Raw genomic sequence first — 21,559 nt, forward strand, 5'->3', positions numbered from 1 at the left:
TATTTTTCTGGATTTTCTTTGCTAAAAAAACTATTATATTATGTATACTTGTAAGACAGATTATGTTATATTGTTGTACCGGCTATTGAACCAATCAAGTCGCATCTAATTCCGCAGACATAGTGGAGTTGGTAATCGCTCTAGTGACATTAACTGTAATTGACTGTCCCAAAAAGCTGAAACTACTCCCTATTGAGCCGTGAAGTGTTTAAGAGTAAGTGAGCAACCGATCTGCTGATACTAATCATTTCTCCTATTTATGTTTTGTATATTTATGAAACTTAATGTTTTAAAATTGTTCATGCGTGAAGTAAACTGTATTGTTTGTATCTATTTAGAAAGCGTTCTGTTTCAACAGACATGCATTGAATGTCTTAAATCTTTTATTAGATAAAACACACACATTTCGAGCATTAGAGCTCTAAACCTAAACAAACTGCATTATAGTTACAGTCAAGCCAAAGCCTCTAGCTCATTATATGATGAGTCCCAAACGCTTTATTTATTGCAACTGATCCTAAAAACAATTGTTATAGTAATTGGATTATTTGATGAACTAAGTGGCACCTTCATAAGGTCAAATAATTCAATTTTAAGAACCGAACTTGATTTTATTCTAACCGATTATATTTCTTTCTTAAAACTTAAAACTACCAAAAAATAACCGTAATTAGAGTGCTTTTTTTCTTTCTCATCTACGTAGTATATAGAAAGTATAGCAATAGTCAACAAATTTTAAGTCGAGATCTTGACGAATCTTTATGTTTTAGATCTCTCTGAGTTCGAAAAACACATTTCTGGAAAATACCATCTATCTGTGACAAAAATAACTCAAAAACACTTTGAGCTAAACAGTTGAAATTTGGAATATGCTCTTTATACCAAATTTTCAGATTTCTATTAAATTTTGTGTAAAATCGGTTCAGAGGAAATCCGTCTATCTGGCTGTTCAATTGTAAGTTAATACGATAATTACAAAATGAAGAGAGCTAGATTGATAAGATTTGGTATAAGATTTAACATTTGTAGTGTAGACACCTTTCAAAATTGGAGCCGAAAGCAACAATAGGCTGATTGCTTGTGGGTCTGTAAACGTGGTAATTCAAAAATGCAATGACTTAAATATATCAAATTATGCAAGGGATTTTGTGATTACAGAATGCAGTTTTGCGCCGAATCTTTGTTCCAATCGGTTGTGAAAAACGTTTCTAAAGCAAAAATGCGATTTTCGTATACTATTAACAGCATGCCAGAGATTAATCGCCAAAAAACTCTCCAAAGATAGCACGATAGTTTCTGTAAATAACTAAATTTAAGCCAAGAGTTAATATTTCGTAATTATTGTACAGCAGTGTCATGCAAGGTGTTCTCTGGCACAAAAGTATATTAGAAAGTATGCGAGAAACTTTTGTGGAGAATACTCCTGTTGTTTTTTGATGGAAAACCTTTATTGAAGTAATAATTCGACAAAGAGTTTCCAGAGTAACTGATAATAATAAAAGAGTAACTGAATTTATCTATGTAATATGAGATCAAGTGTTTTAATTCTATAAATTAAATCTTATAACTTTTATATCAGAGTAACTGATAATAATAAAACAGTAATTGAATTTATCTATGTAATATGAGATCAAGTGTTTTAATTTTATAAATTAAATCTTATAACTTATATATCAGAGTCACTGATAATAATAGTAAAAGAGTAACTGAATTTATCTATGTAATATGAGATCAAGTGTTTTAATTCTATAAATTAAATCTTATAACTTATATATCAGAGTAACTGATAATAATAAAAGAGTAATTAAATTTATCTATGTGATATGAGATCAAGTGTTTTAATTTTATAAATTAAATCTTATAACTTATATATCAGAGTAACTGATAATAATAGTAAAAGAGTAACTGAATTTATCTATGTAATATGAGATCAAGTGTTTTAATTTTATAAATTAAATCTTATAACTTATATATCAGAGTAACTGATAATAGTAAAAGAGTAACTGAATTTATCTATGTAATATGAGATCAAGTGTTTTGATTTTATAAATTAAATCTTATAATGAAAGAAAAATGTCTTATTTAATATCTAACTATATAGATATATCGTATCTAGTAATATTCAAAGAGGTGAAAAATCATATTTGGGCTTGGGCCAAATCCTGTTCTTTTCTCTAAAAATATACATTCTGGGTTACTACACATTTTTACTATTTGTTTTTAGCACGTGTATTATTTCCAGAATTGTCGAATATTGACTTATCTTATTTCATCGAAAACAAAACGATAAAAGCAGTACTGATAATTTCAGGGTCACATCCCAAGCCCCTTCACCATCCCGTGATTTAGAGGTTTGTTATCAAATTTGCAATCTTTTCCATTGAAACAAAAGATAGTAATACCTTTCAAGAAATGAGATGACGCGCATCGGAACAAAATTTCTATTAAATCATAACACAGTTCATGATTATCATGATGTAGATCTTATATTGCACTGAAAAAAAGTAAGAAAATGTGGATATTAAGCTATGGATATCATGGAAGACTAATATAGCATTACGAAATTACGTTCGGCACACTAATTAACACTCAAGACTTTCCGGGATTAAATTTTTGGTGAATGTGACATTTGTCTCTATGAACTCGGAATATATTCCATCTTAAGTACCTGCGCTTATTTCAAGGGGGAAAAAAATCTCTCTTCTTTCGTCGGAATCGAAATTAACTCTTGCTGTCAAAGACAAAGGAACCATAGTAAGTTTTTATCTTACGACATAAATATTTCTTCGTTTAAAAACTTAGATGAAAGTAAGGATCTCTGAATGGGACGTAAAAATCATATGGTGGCTATATCCTTACCCTCTTACACCGCTGGTTTTGTTTACATTTCTTTGTTTACATGTTTCCGCTGCTTTCTAACCGTACATTTTTCTTCTTATGTATATATATGTTGTTTAACTTCCATAGCTTCCTATTCACTATAAAATAGTTTTTCATTTATATATAAATTCATTTTTATTATTATATATTATCGGCAAAATTTATATCCATATGCATTTTATAAAATGACTATGGATTTTTAGGTAACATTATTAGGTAACATTTTATACATTAACTAGATATTTTGTACCAAACTGAACAACAAAATCGGCAATACGGATTCCCTTTGTTTAACACATAGCGAGGAATGTTATAGTTAATGTTCTTCTGAAGCTTGTAATGTATCATTTGTATTTTACATTTTGTTCGTTTGTCGAATTCACGTCTTTAAAATAAAAACCTTCGTTTCACATGTGGCTTAAATGGCATTTGGCATTCTGTAGAATTCCTATTTATTACATGCAATTCTTTACAATCTTTTTTAAAAAGTAGGATTATCATTTGAATGCTCTTAAATACTTCCTAGCTTCTAATAGCTAACTAGTGACTTCTTTCATGAAAAAGTTTTCCCTTTGAGAATTATATTAGATCATATATGATGATTTCATTCTGGAACGTCACCTGTATGTAATACAATAATACTTATGATTGTACTCCGCAGTTTCAAATAAAACTGCTTATGTTTTTGTAAGCAGATGTAAAATATCTGTAACGATTCAGCAAAACAGCATGATAACAAATGACTGATTATAAATTTGGGCGGGGGAGATAAAAATATTACCATTGCATAAATAAAGTTAACATGAGTATCTTCTTTGTTTAGTAATTAATATTATGTTCTTGCTATATAATCCTTTCTGATACCCAAAACAGTAATATATATATATTCTGCATGCAGTTGCTCTTTTAAATTCATGTTTTTCTACTTCTTAAACTTTATAGCCTGTTTCACCAAATTTACTCTATCTGACCCAGTCCTGCGCAATAGCCCTCCAGCTGTCTCTTATCTGGTTCAGATTTTTTTTTTCAGCATTATCCAGCTATTTGTGGGTGGTCTTCCGCTTCATCGGTTTCCCTCTACTGTCGAAAAATATGTTTGTGTGTGTGTGGGGGGGGGGGGGGGTTGTTTTTAAAGTTGGGAATGCATTGTCATACCTAGATTTGTGAAGTCATCGAGAATGTGTCTCTTAGGAGCATTCTATTTTACATGTCTGAAACGGAAGACTTCTGACGAGGTAAAGCAATTGCCCCCCCCCTTCCAACCTGGATGACTTTTATTCTTCTAGCCAATTGACATTTTTCAACATAATCTATCAAAAATGTTCTTAATTTGCTGTTTCGTTGCTTTAATTGCTGCATTTGAAGAATTCAAAGAATTTATTTCACTTAATGTCTTTGGTGCGTAACTTTTTATTCCATATATGTATATTATATGAAAAAATATGCGTTTAAATGTTGGATATGATGAAGAAAAGAACGAGATGAATATGTTATTGATTATCATCACTTATACGTCAAGTCAATTTTTAAAGATAAAACCATAACGGAAACTAGATTAATTGTTTGGACACTGATTTTGACTATTTTATTTCACATATATTTTTATATTCACAAATTATCAATATACTGCTAAAAATGGCAGAGTCGGAAGAAAAACAAAAACAAGTCGATGTGATCTTAGTGTTTTAAAATGTTTTTGTAACAGAAAAGATAGCGTATATCAACGTATATGCAGTATATATTATATACTGTTAATACATTTATGCATGTGATTCTTTTTAGTACAATATTTTTCTGTGGTGTGCATACCGCCAGGGATATGTAAAGCAATCTCAAATAATGTTAAAAAATGATGTAATGTTATGTAAAAGATGATGCGATGTAATGATGGGCATTAATTACTAGATTGATCATAAGAGAAGATAAAAAGTTGCGGTAACAACTGATATTTACGATCTGGAGTTTAATGTATTCAGTGCTTCTTAACAATCTATAGATCCTCATTAAATGTGCTTATATATGCATTTTCTAAATTTAATTAAATGGGTTAATTACCAATATACGCCACTTTTGCATAGCAGGCAAAATTAAACGCTTCTGTTTGTTATAATATCATTATTGTTCCTGTATGTAAATATTTGTTGCATTTGGGGTACATGGTTCAGTGATGGTAGATTAAAGGGTATCAAAGTGAAGAAAATACAGTAGACTCCCGATTATCCGCTGGCGGGTTATCCGCGCCTGCCGCACTAAGTTTTTTTTTTTTTTTTTTTTTTTTGCTTCCAAGCAAAGAGAAAATGCTTCCAAAGCAAGAAGTAAACACAAATGTCTGATTTCTTCAAAAAGGTGTAGTTTTATAGTTATGCTTTTGTAATTACATAATACATTACAGTATTAAAACACTACATATGTATTAATTTTTCTGTGTATCCTTGACGCCTCTCGTAAGTACAAAGCACTTTTCTGTTTTCATGAACAAAATGCATTTTAGGTTAGTTTTGAGTGATATACTAAAATAGTAAGCATTAGTTAAACATTTCCTGCTGTTTATTTTACATTTTATTGTACATAAAACGATTTTTCAAAGTTGGAATGACCGTTTTCTCTTTTGCTATACCCGTTTTTAGCTTTTTTTCGGATTATCCGCGATTTTTGTTATCCGCGGCTGCCGCGCCACCCAATTCCGCGGATAATCGGGAGTGAACTGTAGTTGAAAAGCACTGTATTAACTGATGACGTTTTGAAACAAGAACAAATTAACTCTTTTCCCATTTGATTCGATCCCTTTTAGCAGTAAACCAGCGATTTTGCAGTTCAAAAGACAGTAGCATAATGTAGTGATTCAAATAAAAGCGCCTTAAATAATTTTAAGAAATTAAGATATTCAATTTAGTTTTTAAAGTAATTTTAACTTTATCATGTGGATTATTTTTGGAATTTAAAAAAAAATTTCAGAAGAAAAAAGAAAAGAGAATTTTCACATAGCATATATTAATGTGATCATCTACTAAGTTCTAACAACCGATAACTAAACCGTTTCAAATAAATAAATCATATGTATCTTTTATTTTTAACCTAAGCAATCAAAATAAAATCTGACGATGAAATATTTATCTCATTGAAAAAATTATCAAGTTTTAAATTTGGTCATTTGAAAATGAGTAATTGGTATAATTTTAGATTTTTTGTATGAGTTATTTACATATTAGGGAAACTCTTCTTCGTATTTCTGGCCTGAAAGGAAACCCTCTGTCGTGATTATTCTACTCATCATTTCCTGCAACTTATTCATTAATTCCGTCATTGAATTACGATTCGCTAAATATTTCCTTCCTTTGAACAGGAATACAGCAACAGAGCAGGTGCCTTGCCAGAACAACGACCTTTCAGCGTCATGGAGGCCATGGAATCGCCACCTTCCTACGAAGAAGCCGTGAAACAAGAGCTCTTCAGGTTCAGCTCGCCATCTTCACAATTTCAAAGAGAAAGGTAAGTTCAAAAACATTATTTTAAAAAAAATTAAGTTTAGTTTTAAACATGTATGCTAACATAACTGTAATGATTTAAACTTTGCTGAAATGTGATGATAAGGTGTAAGAATGAATTTTAAAAAATTGAATTTATTACTAAACTAGCCGTCTTTGGTGACCAGTTGGTCCACCGTAACTAAAAATTTCGTTTAAATATTGGGTCCACTTAAGGAACAAAAAATATATCTTTCTATTATGTAAAGAATTAAAAATTTATGAATGGTGGTATTTCGAATACAATTTTTTTAATATTCTTATGCCTTTTTTGCCTTTTAGATCTCCAAAATTGAGAAAGTAAGATTTGTTTACCTAAAATTTTCTTTTGTAAATACAAAATTTGTTGCAATAATTTTTTATATTTTTATCATAAGTCTTCTTATTGCTTCTGAATGATTAAAACGATTTTAAAAGATCCTATTTTCGAAACTACTGCACATAATACAATAAGTGATACATGAATTTAAAGAGAAATATACCAAGGTTTTTTTTTTTTTTTTTTCAGTTACAAATGTTCGATGGGTGACCCTCTTGTTACACGGCATACGTCCAATCTGTAATCCAGCTCGTTCCAAACATTTTGTAGCATTTTATTTTGTCCGTTATCTTTGACATAACCCCGCAAAAAGAAATCATTGAGACAAGGCATTGTTTATGTACCACCAATGCCGAAAACACTGCTAGAACTTAAAGGACGCATTTGTACAACATTCAGAACCACTGACAGAGTGATGTTACAAAATGCTTGGAACAAACTAGATTACAGATTGGATGTATGCCGTGTAACAAGAAGGTCACCCATCGAGCATTTGTAACTGAAAAAAAAAAAAAAAAAAAAAAAAAACCTTGGTACATTTCTTTTTAAATTCATGTATCACTTATTGTAATTTGTGCAGTAATTTCGAAAATATGATTTTTTTTTTTTAAATCGGATCCATCATTTGTACTCACTCTGTATAAACAATATATTACACAATATTAACGTACAGGATGCCCGAGATTTCTTGGAATGATTGCAAAATTATGTAAAACAAAGCCTATAAAGTATATAAGCAAATTTTCTTTTAATTACCTATAACTGATAGAGTTAATAAAGTTTAATCCGCGGTATGTTTAAATACTCATTTCCGCGCTATGCATTTCTGAGAAAATACAGATTGAATAGCAATTGCAATACACTGTTTTAAACCTTGGAAATTATTGTAAGGGATCTGAATACTCACTATCTTTCCATAAAGCCACATGAAAAAAAAATCCAAGAAATTTAATTTTGTGAATCGCCTGATATACCTATTATTAAATGAAATTTTCTCATTAAGTCATCATCAGGCTATAATAGCACCATCTATTGGATTCTGAAAAACTCCATCGATGGAATGCCATAATTCCTAATTATTCCTTTACATAATTTTTTAATGAGGCAAAGGATTCTTGAATAATCTGTTTGCACTATACATAATATATTACTATTATGGCCTACTATTAAATAACATTCATATTTGAATCTTAATATTTATCAAGGATTAAAACGAATAAGGAGCAGCAACCGTTCATAGTGTATTGATAAATATTTTTATTATTATTAACTTTCTGTATTTCTTTTCCATTTTATTTCTTTTTTCATTACAGAAAAAAAAAGGTAACTAGTGTTAGAAGAATTTTAAAACTCACATGACTCGATAATTATTTGATGAATTTTATTCCTTTCATTTAGCACTGTTATTCTCAATTTCCGCATTTTGGTGAAGGGCGCTTTTACTTAAATCATACGCTTTGTAATATTTTTTTTTTCATTCGGCTCTTTCTTTTGCGCCCATCATTCTCTCTAATAAAAACGCAAACCTCTACATTAACTTATAACTGAAGTTCCTCTAGCAACAGCAATGCAAGAATCTCTATTTCAACGTATTTGAAAAACAACATGTGCTTTCGTTTTTCATCATATTATTGATAATGAAGAATTGAGAAGATTCAGTTTTCAAAAAAAATTTCAAAAAACAGTTTTCAAAAAGTGTTTGAGTAAAAAAATCAATGGCAGATTTATATATTGCGGCCCCAGCAGTACACATATTGAGGCTGAAAATGGATCAATTTAGTTTCACATTTCAGCACGTTCATGATTCCGTTTTAGTCAAATATCTCTCATTTTATAATGAATATGTATTTGTTCTTATTTATCTATCAAGACTTCAGGCTACTCGGAATCCCTGTTTGCACACAATATTAATGAAGCAAATGTTTGGCTTTATAAATATTCTAATAACTAAATGAGCATAATGAAACATATAAGAATTTGACCAAATATACTTGAGAAAATGCTAATATTATTCTAGTGTATTTTATAATTCATAAAATTTGTATTATTTATTAACTTGTCTGTTTGGCAGATAGAAAAATTAAGTTTTTAAAAAGACCTACTTGCGGACCCTTATCAGTCTGGTGGTCCTAGGCTGTCTACCTAGATAAAAATCCGCCATTGGTAACAAGTGCAACATTAATCCAATAATGAAATACTAACCCTATGAGCTCTGACCGTTCAGTATCGCCCCGTTCGACAGGGGCCTGACTCAGGCACTTTGGAGCGGTTAAGGAGTGAAAGGTATTTCTCGACGAGCACTCATTTAAACTCATTTAACCGCCCTAAAGCGTTTGAGTCAGGCTCCTGTCGAACGGGGCGATACTGAACGGTCAGAGCTCATAGGGCTAAAGAAGATGCAACAAGTAGATAATAATAACCATCTATAAGTTTAACAAAAATACAAGGAAGAACATTCATATATTTTTTATAAGCTTCATAGCCATTCTCTTATTGTTGCACAACAATTACTAAATAGATTTATCTTATAGAGTCTCATCTTTATCTCATAGAGTGTTCATAACAAAATAAAATCCTACATATATCTAATATCAGAAAGTCAATTTCACTTGTCATATCAAATTCTGAAATATACTTAGAAATCTCTAAAATAAGAAACTTAACTAATATCAAAAAGTTAATTTAAGCTTCGCTTGTTATGAAAGATTATGAAAGGAAGAATGTCAGACAAGTTGAAAGAAATTCTTAAGTCGACTTCCTGAGTTTGACAGTCAAACCTTTACTATAAACAAAAATAAGAAGGGGAAGATTATTGTCCAATCCATTTTAGATGGCTATGTTAAAAATAGCCGTCGTTAGAGGTTTAGTGTACATTCACGTGTAAGTCATTGACATAGTTGTGTTTTAAAACTTTCTTAAAATATCATGTGTCTAGACGTCTAATGAATCTCATATCTCCATCTCGACAAATATTTGAACGTCTATAATAAAAAAAATATATATAAGATGGTTGTTTAATATTTCTGAATAAAATCCATGCAGCTATTTTTTTAGGTAGGTTCCTATAGGAAGTCTACCTTTTGTGATGGTTCTCATGACAAGACTTTGGGACACATACACGCACACATATATATATTGAATTTTTCATTTCTCTACAACTTTCTTAATACTGAAGATGGAAAAATTAATTCGATTAGCCAAATTAGCGCCTCATTAAGACGAATAACTTTTGTTTTTAAAGTTTTTCGATAACTGCAATATCTTAGAAGTTAAGGTGTGAAAAGTGATTTTCAAACTTCATGTTGACTGATTCTAACACCATTAATTTATATGGCCAGATAGTAACTGCGCGTAAAGGAATCTACCTTTGCCTTCCAGCTTGCCGAGAGGATTTTTTATTGTTGTTGTTGCTAGTAAGATATATTAACAAAAATTCAAACAAAGTAAAAACTAAAAATAGATGTAAAATAGAAAGATTCAAAGTGCATGAGTGGTTTCATGAAATATTTCTCCTAATGAGCAAATATATCTATAATGGTACATTCGCACCAAATGGCAAGAATCCTCAGGCAATCTGATTCATCATATAACTTCTTAATTTTACTTTTAAGTCAATTTTTTTAAATATTTAAACTTGAACTTAATAAAGAATTGCGTCCTTTCAGGTCGACTTCATTAACAGATATTCCTGTCAACAACCAAAGACCTTCCTCGACGGAATTTTCCGAGATAAATGCTTCGGCCCTCTCTTCATCACCATCTCAGAGGGAAGCATCAGGGAGCTCGCCATCCACCAGTCAGGGGGCTACCAGAAAAAGAAGCTCCACCGCTGGAAGCAATGGCATGCCACATCTTTCCACCATCAGCGAAGAAGATTCGGAAAGGGACGAGCGACCTCTGAGAGTAGTCATTGACAACATAGGAGTGCAGGCATCAAGGCTATTGGAAAACTGTGAGACTTCCATCAATATAGCTAATGGAAATGAACTCGATAAACAATCCAAGTGCTAAATAACTGACAATCCGTTCTTTATTATTTGTTTTCAGGATCCTACAGCCTCGTTAGCAACAGGTTTCCTGTCTGTCAAGATCGTTTCTTGGGAAAGTGATAAGTGTATTGTGTGTGTTTTTCCAGTGCTCTTATAGACTCTTGGTTCAATCAGGAGACATTTCCAGGTTGTTCTTGGACTTGTATGTCATGTTGACAAGTGCCAGCTAGGCCTTTAAAAATGCCACAATTGTTTCTGAGACACTCTGAGCGAAGTTTTATAAAGGTGTCATTAAATATGATCACTGAAAGCTCAGTCTTTATGCTATCATGCAAGAACTGGATCATATTTTCACTGTCTTGTAGACTAAATGAACGAAAGATATTTTGTAACCCAACTACGAATTGCACAACTTAGAAATATCAAATTTATGCCATTCAGAATGTCTTCCGATGATGTTTTTCCCTGATATAAAAGAATATTTGTTTTGTATCAATATGAAGACAGTAAATTTGTTAATTTTGATGTTTTATTGTAGAGATTTTAAATTATAATCTATTTTGAAAAAAAAAAATATCTAAGATATTGTTTGAAGAATTCAAGAGGTTTAATTGTATATAAGTTTCATTCTGATTTTTTAAAAATATTTTCCGATGCTGTATTTCAAAATTTTGTTGAAAAGATAGTGGTTCAAGTATTACTTTCAGAAGATATACACCTGATACAGTCCTTTTGTCAGTGCCATAGTGATGAGAAGTGGTTTCCGGGGAGCATTATGATATTTTCGCTCCTTCTCTTCATCAGTGGTGTAGTAAGTGTAAATGATATCGGGTGTAGAGCATTATCTTTTTGTACCCACATCATATTTTACAAAATAGCATAAATGACCTTGTGTTTTGTCTACATGGCGCTACCTAAAAGTGGCGTTTGGAATACCTATACCTCCCCCTATTACTACGCCAATGCCTTATATCGCTTCAAACACGGGTTGTTGATTCAACAAGTTGTATTCATTTTATCATAAAAGATAGCTTTTAAAATTATGTTGTAAACTAAGTATTGTTTCATATCAAATGGTGAACTTTGCTCTGTTAGGTCATTTATAAACCAGCCCTGTTTTGATGAACCGTGGATATTTATTATACTAGTAATTTAAAGATATAAAAAAAAATAGCTTATTTGTTTCTTCTAATGAATTTAAAAATGACGGAATTCTTTTTTATGAACGAAGAAAAAGTCATTTGCTTTACGTTTGTAAGCAAATAATGTTTTTTTTATTATTTAAAATGAGCTTCCAAATTCATGTATGTACATACATACATGATTATTTACATTCAATGCAAATATTCTGGTCATTTTTTATGTTATTTGTATTATTGTATCCAAAAGCAGACATTTTCCTGGTGGATTATTGATTGTCTTATTAAAGACCAATAAATTTTAATTGTTAATTTTACTGTTTAGTTTGTTAATAATTACGTAAACATGTAACTTTATATTTTACTCGGCCACCTTCGGAGACCAGTCAGTTTACGGAGATTACTGATGGCTAAAAATTTCAATTAAATGAAATGATTACCTTCCCAAAATATTTTACACCTTTAAATATCCAATTACGTCACAGGAAAAAGCAGCAATATTTAAAAATGAGCGTAATTAAAAAAATTTTAGTCTTTGATTTTGAAATTCAAATTTAAATTGTAAACATAACAAAATAAAAAAAAATATTAAAAGCGTGTGTTAAAACATGAAACTTATACAACTTGGAAAGATAAACAGAATCTTCATACCTTAATCATTAAAAATGAAAAAAAAAAACTGAATGAAATATTTATAGTAACAACGAAAACGATTTCAAAAATACTTAAACAGTGAAACATGTTGCTTCAAAATGTGCTTAATATATTTTTAAAAAAATTGATTAAAAATAAAAAAAATAAAAGGCAAAAAAGTGGTACTGAAAAGATTTTTTTGAAAGATGTATGCGATGAAAAACTGATATAAAAATTATTTTTATACTGAAATATGTTCAGAATTTATCTTCAAAAAACGTCAAAATTTCGTCTGATTTTTAATTTATTAAAAAATTTTAAAGCCATTCCAGGGACTACATTACCAATACCTAAAGGTATATATGCGCCAAATATGGTAGCTTTGTCAAATAACCTGATTTATTGAACGTCAACTCATAAGCATTCATCTTTATTATTACTGGAGATGCAGATGAAGAATTTAATCAATTTTTTTTAGAGTTTTTATTTTAATTTTGAGATAAATTATGTTTTTATAGGAAGAAAAAGAATGTAATGGCACAACACAATTTGCACATCAATGATGTACTCAAATGACAAGTTCATTTTTGTCTGTCTTGCGATTGCAATATCACCGCAATTGATTTCATTGTCTATTTCAGTCACTTAAATCGTTAGACTGTTGAATATTTAAAAAAGCATGTTATAAAGCAAAATAAAGTCATAATTAGAATGTTTTGATGATTATTGTAATTAGAAGATGTCTCTAAAGCTGAACCTGTTTTTTTTTTTTTCAATAATCTACCTAAAGTTTAATCTGATTTTTCGAGACAATCTCGAAAATTGACATATCTATCTGCATGACCTATTAATCATTTTAAAGATAACATTAGGAGAAAATGTTAAAGAATTTAGAAATGAGTTAAGAACAATAAAAAAAAAGATTATAGTTTTTATTCAACTTGTCTTTGTAAGCCTGAAAATCTTCTGCAATAACACTATAACTAGATTCTAAAAAATGCAGAAGTATTGATTTTCATGACATAATTTCTAATCGCTGACTACATTTTTTTGTTGTTGTTGTTTTTGTTTTTTTCGATTGCGTGTTACTTGTATACATTTTTAATACACGATGAGCTATCACTGTAGCTTGTATTGTAGATTTCGTTGTATTCTGAGTGCACAGATTTGACATACATATTGATTTTATTTCAAGTGGAATAATATGTTTAAAAAATTATATTTTCTGTAATACAATCATGCCAATTATTTTTTTAATTTATCAATCTTTTAATTAGATTTTAAACGAATTGGCTTCATTTATTTTTTTTTATTATTAACTTCGTCTTTTGAAGAAGATAATATTTTTACTCGAATATATATATATATATATATATATATATATATATATATATATATATATATATATATATATATATATATATATATATATATATATATATATAAAATATCTCCAAATATAAAAGATTATTAAATTATCAGCGAAGATAAATAAAAAAACTTATATTTTTTAAACTATTAAGAACCAGAAAAAATTTATCCATTAAAACAGAATAATTTGTTATTTTTATTAAAGTTTTGTAAAGGTGAGAGAAATAAAATGAAATCTTGAAGATGTATACAGATTTTCGCGTGAGGAATGTTATTTATAATCCCTAGTCCAGCGGTGCAACAATTCTCTATTGACATCAATAAAAATCCTGTAAAAGCATCAAAACAACCAAAATCCTTTTTCCACTGAATGTTGGACGTATTTTTGATTTCATATTCCCAATATTACGCAGCCATAATTTCAAAAACTTGTGTTCTGTCAACTAGATTTGCTTGCCATTTTAAACTTAAAAATCTATATATATTAACGAGCAATGTCATTTTAACTACCAATGTTGTTGTTTTTTTTCGCTTACAGAATTGGTAGATTATTATTATTTGTTAGAGTTATTAGTATTGGTGTTGTTATATTAGATTGTTATTATTTCAACAGTATTTTATATACAAATAAATATATTCAGTATGCTTAATGAACCCAGTGGCAACGTATATGCAAATAAGCGTATAAACTAATATAATATAAAGAATAAATGAATTGCATCCTCAAAATATATTTTATTTTATCATTACGATGGTTAAAACTGCTTTTCTCCAAGGAAGGTGCAGCCGAAAAGAAACATCTGCGCAGATTACGATACTGTTAATCAGTGAGAATATTAAAAAATTCATCGTTAAAAAGCAAAACCTTATATAAATATAAAATTTGATCCAAACCGTTAGAGCTGCTTCCGAGATACATGAAATAAATTTTTATATATAAAAGATTTGCTCTTTTGAAGTTAGGGATGATAGGGAAAACAGGGATAAAAAGATAGGGAAGATTTTTCTACGGATATTAAGTTCAAACTGCAATAACTCAAAACAATAATTTTTCTTATAAACGTGTCTCACCTCCATTCATCTGAAATCAGGACAGCTGATTTCGAAAATGAAATATGATTCGATGCAATAGATTTAGGAATGACAACACTTTTCTTTTATAAAACTTGATATATCCTTTACGTATAATTTATTTAATATACTAGAGCATAGTTTTAGTCACGCTTTGCTTTTTAATAAGTGTATCTCACGATAAATCAGAGCCTGATTCAGCTAAGTCATTGAAAAATTCGGGGCCTCTTTTTTTTTCCCTACCTTTGTTCCAAAATCAGATATCTTTTTATTGATTTTAATTTAATATTTATATAATCACTTCTAAAATAACAAATATTAATATAAATTACAACTATATATTAAAAAATTGGATTGCGCTAGAGAGTTGGTTTTTAGCATCTCACTCATTAAAAAAATTAAAAAATTATTTTAAAGAAAATGATTTAGTATTTTCTAAATACTCAAATACTTACTGTTTGTTTCAGTATCCTGAGACTTCCACTTTTCGATGATTCTATCTCACCAAAGGGTAGGACCCGGAAGGATGAGCGCATTTTCGGAATTCTTCGTCATTCTTTGACCTTGATTTTTGCCCTATTAGATACTTTTTCGTTCAATTTTTTTTTCGAGTTTATGTGAGTGACATGTCGCTTCTGACAGTATTTTATTTTAATTCAAAATTTATTTATTTTATTTCCGAGAGTAATCCGAGTTTACTTTATTGTTAAATGTAAATATCTCCTCTTTTTATCTTTCCTTTCACTCCTTAAACTTTGATTAAATAAACCCATCCTAACGCATGCGCAAAAGCGCAGATGGTTTTAGAATCCGTTGGCAAATAATACTAAGTTTAGCAGAACTGTTGATTTGAGAGTCAATCAACCAAATATACGGAGGAAAAGGAGTTGGATCGCACTAATCTGAAAACAATTATTTGTAAACATGAAAAATTCTTAAGAATAATATTCTGAAATTCAAAAGCTATCTTATTTTAAATTTAATATGTTCGATTAGATGGACTATGCAAATCAAATGAAAGTACAAAATTAGTTTACCCCTGATAACAAATACCTACAAAAGAAAAGAAAAAAAAAATGACGTCTTTAGACAGTTGCCTAATTTCCCTATTTGAGGATCCCCCCCCCCTGATCAATCACGAATTCCGTGGCAAAAAGGAGTGTGTATGTACTGGAGTCATTTAGATAGCCATTTAGAATGACCTTAGTAAATCAGCGAGAATGGACTGCCTAAAACTTTCGCGCATATTCTCTAAAAATTGTTTGTCTTTCACCCTACTTCCCTAAAGCTTCCCCTGTCTCACCTCATTGAATTGTAGAGCTTTTTTAAGGTCGTGAACGTCATGTGCTCAAATTATTATTTTCGAAGCAGTAGTGCAAATTTGGATGGGGCAGGCAGAGCTTTGGCATGGGTACAACAGACAGGGAACGCAAAGTTAAAGAATCGATTAGCTATATTTAGAAAGGGAAAGTATATCTTTTTAAGCTTTTACTCAAAAAAAAAAAATAAAATAAAATAAAAAAAAACATAAAAATTTTAATAAATCAAAAAATAAACCTAAAGAATTCATTGCTTTTTATCATCTGGAAAATTTCTCTTATCTAGCCGAATTTTCCATTTGGTGTTTTCCAGAAGACTGCCTAAAGTACCACCAAGAGTAGGCGGATTACATCTGTCTGTGGGGTTTTGAGAGGGGGGGGGGAGAGTTGTCTGATGTTGGTTTGTGGAGGGGGGGGGGGAGTCTGTCTGATATTTTGAGTCTGTGAGGCTTTGAGAGGATCACCAATAAATTATTCGAGCGTGTGGAATTTATCGGGGATCCTCTCAAAACCCCACAAATTTTGCACTTGCTACAGTTTGTTAGTCGTAATGTTTAAAAAGAATGCGATTTATAATAATTTTATTATAGAGTTGTTATTATAGAGACTTACATGCTGCTAAATTATTTAATCTTATTATAATTTTAGCTATTATTTGCTCATAATTAAAAGCAATTTTATTTTATACGTTAAATAATAATTGTTAAATTATTTATTATAAAAATTTTAGTCATTATTTGTTGACAATTAACAGCAATTTTATTTTTATGTTAAATACACTATCATAAATACTATTTAAAAATGTTAAGGTTTCATTGCATAAAAAAATAAAGTGATTTGCATTTTCTATTAAAATTACTAATAAGTAACTATCAAATAAACAAATAATTATTTTCTATACAATGTTTAGTAGATTGCAAAATTAAAAAGAAAATTTGAATCTTAAATTTTGAAATATAATAAAGTAAAAATAATGAAATGAAATAAATAATTTTTAAAAAATCGACTTTTCGGGACGCTATTCTTCACCCTGAAACCCTTAGCGATCGCCTACAGTATCGTGTCTTTAATCCGTCTTGAAGCGTCAAAATGATGTAGCGTCCGTCCGTCAAAGGAACCTAGCTTCTGTTCGTCAGACTTTCTCCTTATAAGCGGGAAAGAGATTGAAAATTCGGTTTTCGCTAATTTATTGGTCGATTTTCGTAATTTTTGAATAGAACTGAATTCAATACAGCTTTCATTCCTTGTAGTTCTTTCGTTGACATCCGACCAGTATCCCAACAAGAGTAGTGCAAGCAGCATAAATGCCCCGGTCGCTAGACCGAGGGGCTCAAAACTAAGGAACCAGTTAACCTCTATTTCGAGGTCCTGCTTATCAATCTGAGTGCTTCGCAATATAGTAAAAAATAAAAAAAAATCTTTTGAGAAATTAAAATTACATGCCATTGGAGAACAATATCTACGAATAAACCAATTGGCATGCGGGCTTCAATGGATTGCTGGGATGCTGCTAATACAAAAGTGCCAAATATATATATATATATATATATATATATATATATATATATATATATATATATATATATATATATGTGTGTGTGTGTGTGTGTGTGTGTGTGTGTGTGTGTGTGTGTGTGTGTGTGTGTGTGTGTGTGTGTGTGTGTGTGTGTGTGTGTGTGTAATGATATTTTAAAACTATAATTTCAATTTAATTAATTTTCATAATAACTTCATCTTAATTTAGCCCATAGTAACTTCATTCTAAAATATTCTCTTATTTCGTGATCCAATTCCACTGTCTTTACTTAATTAATTCAAGAGACGCTTTATAAAATTGCTTAGTCAGCTAAACGCCGATATTTTCACACGCTCGGCGTGAAGGGGTAAAAACGTCCAGTAAACACATTATTTCTTAAAAGATCCCTGTGTTTCCCTTACATGTGATCGACATGTGTCAGAAATCACTATCAGAATCTTATTAATATATTAACACAATGAAGAAATATTTTCCTTATCAAAACCTAAGGTTATATAAGGCGAGGGATAGTTTATTTCGCCCCTTCTTCCCCACTTCGGCTTTTGTCTGCGCTGCGGCGGATGTCTTGTCCGCGTTTCTGCTTGTAAATAATTATGCTTTCCCGATGGATTAAAAAGAATTTAAAAAGATAAAAAGTATCTTCACTGTCTTCAAACTGCATCATGCTTCACAACAAATAATATTACACACACACACACATATATATATATATATGTTTTTTTTTTTTCAATTTATTGAAACTAAAATGACATAGAACTAGACTAACAATCGCAAAATCAAGTACCAAAGCTCATATATTCAAGTGCTTGCGTTTCCCAAGTATCCTTACATGCATGCAAACGTACAAACTGACAGATGGTCAACTCTTTGACTGATTTGGCTCCAAACAAGAAGCTTATCTACATTTTAGATGCGATATCTGTGCACCAAAATTCATCTGTTTAGCTCTTTTCTTTCGGTAATTATGAGGTTGCTTACAAACAACCGGATAGATAGACTTCCTCTGAATGAATTTCGTGCAAAAGTTGCTACAAAGTACAATTATTGTATCGATCATTTGCAACTATCATCCGTTTAGCTGAAAGCAGTGTTGAGATATCGTGTTCACAGACAGAGTATCAGACATAATTCCAAAAATGTGTCTTTTCGGACTCAGGAGGTCTGAAACTTGAAGATTCGTTACAATGCCAAATTCGAATTTTTTGACGATTCCTATGCTTTCTCTTCGTATATATCGTATAAGTGAAAATAAAAATTGAGTCTTAAACAAAGGATACTAATAAATTTGTTTCGGCTTATAAACCAAAACTTTAGTAACAAAACATTATGCATAAAATACATTTTTTTTAACGAAATACAAAATATGAGCACGAAAGTGAAATTTTTTAATTCATTTATACAGTTTGCAATTTGAAAGTATGCCTACCAATATTTTATGATTGTTCAAATACAAAGAGACGTGATTTCAAAATGTGTTCATTGCACATGTGGAGAAGCCGATCTCTCCATGCGTGGGCTTACCTTTGAGCGTACGCAAGCAATTCAGTCACTAGGCGAAAGCGGAAGTATAAAAAGGACTTCCTTTTTGCTCTTCAGCTACTATGTAAATGAGAGCTGCGAATAAAAGTATAGGTTAAAATCTGCATGCATCTTTTTGGGTTTTAATTCTGAATATTCGGCATTTAAATTAATGATAGTAAACAATATCCTTATAACGGGTATTATTTCTCCATAATGGTGACTCGAACGTTCTTCATTCGTATTTTCAAATTAGATTCAAAACCGTATTAATAGATCAATACACTACGAGAATCATATATCTTTAACAAAAATATAAACTAATCTCGCTCTCTCTCTTTATATATATATATATATATATATATATATATATATATATATATATATATATATATATATATATATATATATATATATATATATATAGTGAGGGTAATAAACCCCTGGGGCATAATGTAATTACTTATATTTCACTCTTTATCTTATTCGTATTATTAGTTCAATATGTAATATTAGACTTCTTAGCATTGGCTTCTCGAATTTCATGATATTTCATTTCAAAAAATAAAAATGTATCGATGCTTTCTTCCGATGGCATCCAATAAAAATGGCGGCCATGGTGTTTATACCTGCCCTTACACTATAATCATTATACAATTGTTTGAGTTTTTAAGCTCACGTACATTCATAATCAACTAATCGCCGTCACTAAAATTATTTTCATAATAATCGCAGACTCTCAAGAATAATATTTCACAAGTTCTTCTTAAAAGTGCAATAAAATTTCTAACGCATGAAAATATCAGAATTCGATAAAAAAAATTATTTATTAAATTCATAATAAGTATTTTTAAACAAGTATTAACTTAAAACAAAATATATTAGTGTCATACTTGTGCTGCCATCTATTGTTATTTATGAGAACCCAATTCGTAAAATTCGGCCTAGATTTGAAAATGTCTTAATTAATATCAATAACTATTAATAACAAAAAGGAGCAGAGCGTATCTAAATAAAACGGAGCTCACGGAAAATATGAAAGCAGCATTCCTCCCTCATTTAAATATATATATAATCCGCATATCGTCCCACCCCTCCTTCTTCTGAACCCATATCAACAAATACTAAGACTGAAATCACTGTACGTCCTAATTGAATAGTAATGTATCCTAATTGAATTTATTGAATTTTCTTTTACTATGGACACAAACAAGAAATAAGTTCGAAAATTCAAAAAAAAAAAAAAAAAAAAAAACGAAAAAGCGTTACCATTTAAGCTAGGTTTTGGTGCATAAATAAAATGAAAATATTTTGCTCATTTTGTAGGTAATGAAATTAATGATTCACACCCTCGCTTTTAACTGCTAAAAAATTTAATAATTCTAAAATCACGAGGATTAATAAAAATCATTTATAATTTTGATCAAGAATAAATCAAATTTAAAATTCAATAATTGCACATTACTTTCTAAATTTAAAATATATATCTAAACTGCACTGAAATTTGAATAAAAAAATTTATCTTTGCAAGCGCTCATACTCTGAAACTAATTATCTTATGAAATGCAAAACTGAATATATTCAGAAACTAGTAAAAAAAATCATAGAAGTCATTTAAATATTTTATTTATATAAAAATCATCACACGTCAAATATGATTTTGAAATATAAATAATTACATGTTCATAATAACATGAACAAAAAAAAAAAAAAAAAGAAAAAAAAAAAAAAACTATCATTCATAAGCTATTAGTTGATATATCCGCCGTTGAATAAATTTTTTATATGTATAAAATATTCATGTAAGTTTAACGTGAAAATAACCTTTATAAAAATATTATAACAAACAATAACTTTTTATTGCCTAAAATATTTTTTAATTAAAATTAGAATATTAATTGAATCAAAAGATTTTTAAAAACCACTGATTATGGATTTTCTATATCATTCATTGATATTTGTTGCTAATTCTCCAAATTTTGTTCTAAACGCTCAAATATATGAAAAGTTTTAAAGAGCATTTTGTAACAATTAATTAAGTTGAAGATTTTTGGTCAATAATAAAACAAACGATTTAAAAACTTGACGAAATAAAGAAAATTCCGATAAATTTTATTAATAAAAACAAATATTGAGAGTACATTCAAAAAGTAATTTTTAAAAATATTTTGAAATAGCACAAAAATTTGAAACATTGAAAAGATACTTTTTGGCAGATTAAGTTGCCATAAAAATTATTTTATGTAATAACATTTCTGG

At 29.7% G+C, this 21,559-nt stretch overlaps 1 protein-coding gene across 4 annotated transcripts in view; it reads left to right on the top strand.

The window, feature by feature from the left end:
- The window catches only part of LOC129964246 (uncharacterized), a 146,869-nt gene extending 134,701 nt beyond the window's left edge, over nucleotides 1-12,168 (top strand). For 3 of the 4 annotated variants that reach the window (XM_056078985.1, XM_056078987.1, XM_056078989.1), the window contains 2 exons: nucleotides 6,224-6,369; nucleotides 10,389-12,168. In XM_056078985.1, the coding sequence (XP_055934960.1) occupies nucleotides 6,224-6,369; nucleotides 10,389-10,734 (492 nt within the window). In that variant the 3' untranslated portion in view covers nucleotides 10,735-12,168. The remainder of the gene's footprint in view (nucleotides 1-6,223; nucleotides 6,370-10,388) is intronic. The other variant, XM_056078988.1, reaches the window with a different exon arrangement.
- The last annotated feature ends 9,391 nt before the right edge of the window (nucleotides 12,169-21,559 follow it).

The sequence above is a fragment of the Argiope bruennichi genome, chromosome 3 (assembly GCF_947563725.1).
Source record: "Argiope bruennichi chromosome 3, qqArgBrue1.1, whole genome shotgun sequence".
Classification (NCBI taxonomy): domain Eukaryota; kingdom Metazoa; phylum Arthropoda; class Arachnida; order Araneae; family Araneidae; genus Argiope; species Argiope bruennichi.